The 6,000-nt window shown below is 34.6% G+C and overlaps 1 protein-coding gene across 1 annotated transcript; it reads right to left on the bottom strand.

Annotated features, from left to right (window-relative positions):
• Positions 1-1,096: 1,096 nt before the first annotated feature.
• Positions 1,097-3,924, bottom strand: LOC147503804 (uncharacterized). The gene is made up of 5 exons (XM_086604962.1): positions 3,843-3,924; positions 3,525-3,613; positions 2,908-3,349; positions 2,488-2,816; positions 1,097-1,186 (listed from the first exon to the last, which is right to left on the bottom strand). The coding sequence occupies exons 1-5, from the start codon at positions 3,922-3,924 to the stop codon at positions 1,097-1,099; spliced, it is 1,032 nt and encodes a 343-aa protein (XP_086461088.1).
• Between the last annotated feature and the right edge of the window lie 2,076 nt (positions 3,925-6,000).

Raw genomic sequence — 6,000 nt, 5'->3', positions numbered from 1 at the left:
TGGAAAGCGACATCAGCCTTGCAAAATCTTCAGCTGCAGATTCCTCATCAGTGGTTGCCAAAGTCCTCATTATGCCATCGTCAACATGAGACTTGGAATACCTGGTGTTAGCATCACCAAAATACTTTTTAATGAAGCTGGTTTTCTTTTCATCATCTCCAACAGTCCTATTTAACTACACCAAAGTATCTGTGATAGGCAGCCCAAACATGAGACTAACCTCCTCTACAGTTAGCTTTACCATTATTTTACCAATCTCAAATGCCTCCTCAGGTACTAATTTGAAATTGTCCAAGAGATAGAATATTTCTTTGTTTGGGTTAAATTTGTTTCCTTCAACAATCCCACTGTTGTATAACGCATAAAACATAAACTAGAACGGTGTCTTCTTCATTTCATTAACATGTTTTTTTGGAATTCCCATTTCTTTGAGTTTTTGTACCAAACTTATCATGTGTGAGAAGGTACTTCGCAGCTGCACAGGTGCTACTGTGCTACCTTTAACATTCTCTTTCTCATCTTCCTTCTCTTCCACCACCTTCCCTTTCCTAGTATTCTTGACCACAACCTTCCCTTTACTAGTTTTCTCTTTCACCAGCTTCCCTTTCCTAGTATTCTTGACCACAACCTTCCCTTTACTAGTTTTCTCTTCCACCAGCTTCTCTTTACTAGTATTCTTTGTCTTAAGTTTTTTAGATTGGCCGGCAGCGCTGCTCGACTCCGGTTTCCTTTTTTTGGATGCAGATCTCAAACATAATATTTCATTTGGTGTGTCAGATCTCAAACATAACCTTCTACTCACACTTCTACTCACAGGGGACTTATCAACTTTCTTCTTCTTCTCCATATTGCTTTTCTTCCTTCCTCATATTAAGGACTGTAAATAATTGAAGGTCAGACATGCAAATTATAAACATAGTTTTGTTATTGTAAAGGTATGAAATCAATGTTCATACCCAGGGACTATGAACAATAATTGTTCATAATGTGTTCATAGTGAACAACCAATGTTCATACCCAGTGGACTATGAACAATTAATGTTCATACCCAGTGTACTATGAACAATTATTGTTCATACATAGTTATGAGTAATCACTAATGTAAATGTACCTTTAATGGAACCTCCAAATCATTTTCTCCTCTATCTTGTTGTTGTTGTGCTTCTTGATTTCCAGCATTCAAATCCTAACATGCAAAACAAAGTTATGAAAAATTAGTATTCATACATATTTACTATCATGCTATACTACATGAATGAGTATTCATAGTCTAATATGAGTATGAACAATAAATGTTCATGCTTATTTCCTATTCTACGCGGTCCTAACATATTCAAATCCTAACATGCAAAAATAGGCGTATGAACACTCATGGTTCATACCACTTTCTTGCAAAAAAAATCAATAATTAAAAAAAAAAAAAAAAAACCCTCTAAATCTTCTTCTTCTGCATTTTCTTCCCCTTGTTCTTCTTTTTCTTCTTCTTCTTCTTTTTCTCGTCATCTTCACTCTCAACAACTCCTTCTTATGTTCTATCCTCCTCCTTATCTCCTCCACCTTGTTCTTCAACAGTATCATTTACAATACTTTGTAGGACATTTGATATTTCTTATTTGTGTTCTTCACAGTAAATGTCGTTCTCATACCTAGGGGTTCTTGCAATTTTTAGTATTGCACAAATTTTCATCCATTTGATATATTTTGATTTTGATTTTGGAGACAATTTTGGTTTAAGAAGGAATCTAGGGTTTTATTGTTTTTGTGTTAGTTTTCTTTTTGCTTTCGCTGTTTTTTGGAAATTTGTGCAAAATGAGAAGTTAGTTTTAAAAGGAATCGTATTTGAAGTGGACACGAAACCGTTTATTTAGGACATGACACGTAATACCCTAAATTTGGTGGGTATGAACATCCATTGTTCATACACGAAATAGGTATGAACACTTATTGTTCATACCCAAACAATCACTGTGTTTCTCACTGTTTCATTCCTAAACAATGGTATGAACATTGATTGTTCATTACCACCATGTATGAAAAATCAAAGTTCATTGTTCATAAATAGGTATGAACATTAATTCTTCATACCTATCCATGTATGAACATTGATTGTTCATACCCACCAATTGTTATATCCATGAATGAACATTGAACTTTGAATTGATATATCAACATTGATTGTTCATACCCTAAATAGGTATGAACATTGATTGTTCATACCTATTCATGTATGAACATTAATTGTTCATACCCTAAATAGGTGTGAACATTTGTTGTTCATACCTATCCATGTATGAACATTGGTTGTTCATACCCTAAATAGGTATCATTCAATCAAAATTAAATAAATGGATGAAATCATAAGAGACTTAAAAATAGATTCCAAAACTATATTAATAACTATCATTCAATCAAAAAATATTTAATATAAAAACATCAAACAGCCTCACTAGTGCTTCCCACATCAAAAAATTGTCAAGACCTTAATACCATATCACCACTACCACTAGGCAACTCATCCCTTGCACTAGCCAACTCATCCCTTGCTTTAGATTCCACATCAGCAGTGTTAGAAGTTTTCCCATGGCAAGTCTTTCGGTCGTGCCGGTCGGTTTTGTGGCATTTTCTGCATTTGTGGGCAGTATAACGCATAGCACCCGTGCTCTCAATCCTCTTAACTCGTGGTCTACCCAGAGCCCTCTTCACATCTGGTGGAAGAATTTCTACTTCATTAGAAACATCCAAACATATCTCATTATGGCTAATTGCAATGATGCCATGAGAGTACGTGTTGTTGAACGAAGTGGCAAGAAATGCAACTTCAATGTATAAATACACTGAGTCTCCTTTGCAATAAATACTCGCAATTGCATGCCGACAAGGAAACCCATCTATGCCCCCAATTGTTACAAGTGCAATATTTACTAAGCAAGTCAACCCGATACTCATGTTTCTCCGTAACAACTTGAAACACGTGCTCATCTGACCTTGCCACAGTCACAGAACAAGCTTCCTCAATCCTCTCAACCAATTTCACTTCCATTTTAGGACAAAGAATAGTTTTCCAATTCTTGCACTCCATCCTCCGGTCCGATGCCATTTTCATCATCTTCGTGCGAATTTCATCTAACATGGCTGTGATGGGCAGATGACGCTCTTTGTCTATCCATCTATTGAAACACTCTGCCAAAGAAGAGCACATCTCACCATACCGGGCGCCACAAAAGTATACATTATCCCAATTATCATAAGGTGCCCTAGATAGAAAATTAGATACTGCATCTCCACCTATATTCAACAATTCAGCCATGTGCTCCTGAAACTCCTCATGCGTGGAAGCATAAGCACATTTCTTAAATAAACACACCAAAAATTTCAAAACACCACATGTCTTTGACAAAGCTGTTTAAAGGTTGTTCTCCATGTGCCACAAGCAGAAACTATGATATGAATCAGGAAATACAAGAGGAATGTTCACAAGCAAACCATGATGTCTATCACTCAAAAAGGTATACCTTCTCTCATACCCCAAAAACCTTCTTAAACATATTGAGAAACCAAAACCAATTGGATTCATTTTCAATATCAACAACACCAACAGCAAAAGGGAATAATCCTACAAAACCACAAAAAATAACCAAATATGAGATAACTAAAAATTTATGAACAATACATGTTCATACCCAAAACAGATATGAACAATGAGTGTTCATACCCACAACAAACATGAACAATGATTGTGCATACCTATTGGAGTATGAACACTCATTGTTCATACCTCTAAGCAGATATGAACAATAGTACATGTTCAACAATAAAACATAAAAGTAAAAATAAAGGAACACCTTGATCTCCATTTTTGGCAGTAGCAGCCAACAAGCACCCTTTATACTCTGATCTCAAGAAGGTTCCATCTAAATACACCATTGCTCAACAGTATTTAAAACCATTAATACTTTATTCAAAAGCAACAAACTCCCTCTCAAACTTCCCACTTTCTTCATTTACCTGAAGATCAATACAATTCCCAGGATCTCTTCGCTTCAACTCATTTGTATACCACAAAAGTTCATTATAAGATAAAGCAACATCACCATACAACTTTGTCAATGCCAACTTCTTACCCGCATAACTCCTATGTTTAGAAATCTTAAGCCCATACTCATGACTATAAAAATAAATAATATCTTCCAATGACAAAGATGGTTTATCTCTAGCAAAATCCAAAATATGAGTCATTATAAGATAAGAAGTGAGAGGAGGATGGTTGTAGTCTTTAAATGCAAAACCACAAGTGTATGTGAGATTAATCTTCTTAATTTCAAAACTTCCATATGTATCGCAAGAGTGTATACACCATTCACAGTTTCCCTCATTCTTATTCTCACAAACCACGATCACTCTAAACTCGTCATTCTTTATTAATTCATATTTGTAACTACTGACAATCGAATACTCTATCAATTTACAAAAAACTCAAGCTTCCATACCTAAAGCAAATCATTGCCTAACACCACCATCAAAGTTTCTTGCCCAAAAATCAGACTTGTAAGGTTTACGAACAACAACCACACCACCACCAACTGAAGAACTTGATGAACTTAAAGAACTTGCATAAATAGAACCACTAGAGGTAATCAACGAAGTGACACAAACAACCACTCTAATCTCAACAATTACAATCTTCTTTGCAAAATAATAACACGCCAAAGAATGCAACTCCCAATCAGATTCGATCAGGTTATCTTTCTCGTCACGATTGAAACACATATTATAGCATTTTAATCCCAAATCAGGCCATTTCCCATGTAACTCTTGTACGACACCATTAATAGAAGAATCCAACCCAATACGAATGGAAAGACTACCACCATTGTAACAAAAAACTCCAATCACACTATGATCCATATAAACTACAAAATCATAATAAAAAATGCATCATCAAATGTATTTACAACTACTATGAACATTGGTTGTTCATAGTTGTTTGTGTATGAACAATCAATTGTTCATACAAATAAATACGTATGAACAATAATTATTCATAGCAAAAATCAAAATCAATACCTAAAGTTCAATTAAAAAAAGTACATAAAACAGCATTTTCAAAACAAACATGATATAAAAACTATATCATTGATATAAACAAATTTTATCTCAAAATCACAAATCTGATCTAAAATATGACAAACAAAACATGATATAAAAACTAACATTTTTAGATATCATTACAACACATAATATCATTGCTATAAACAATAGATGATTTCAAAACAAAATCAAATGAAGATTTCAAAATACTATAAACATATAGGTTATAAATACAAAGCTTGAATAAGAACCTTCTTAGATGGCAAGAAGAAGAAGATATGAATTGAAACCTTCAGTTGAGGAACCCACTCGATTTTCAATTGAGTGGAAGAAGTAATCGATTGAAACCAGAGCGCATTGTGTATTTCTAATTTTGAAAACATCTTCGATTTATATATTAACACACAAAAGGGTATAATAAAATTATAATGGACTGGGCCAACTCAATTTGTCCTTGAGGGTTATTGAAATAGAAAAACTGGGTCTGTGAGTTGTTTGGATGAGGAAAATGGGTTTGAGAGTGATTATCACAAAACACTTCGGCCCAATTTCTTATTTGTTATCTGCATTATGCACCGGTTAGTAGTTACAAGTTACTTACAACTGATTGTGCAACCTCCCTATATGTAGGAAAGGATGCGGGTCTGAAATTCACTAGCGTTAGTGTGCGTTACGTACGTACAATACTTGTCATGACATGTAATTATTTATATAACCCTACGAGTTATGAGGCTGCAATGGTGCCCCTAAGAGCTTTCACAATGACATGTATCTTCGGATCAATTATATATTTCCTTCAACATGGTGGTTCATACAAATCATTGGTGCTTAAAAGTCTTCATAGAACTGATAGAAGTGGCTCGATCAAGCTAGTGCGATGTGGAAGAAATGTGACTACTTAGTTTCACGCCT

The sequence above is a fragment of the Coptis chinensis genome, chromosome 4, assembly GCF_015680905.1.
Source record: "Coptis chinensis isolate HL-2020 chromosome 4, ASM1568090v1, whole genome shotgun sequence".
In the NCBI taxonomy this organism is placed as follows: Eukaryota; Viridiplantae; Streptophyta; class Magnoliopsida; order Ranunculales; family Ranunculaceae; genus Coptis; species Coptis chinensis.
This window is presented reverse-complemented; position numbering and strand designations above follow the sequence as displayed.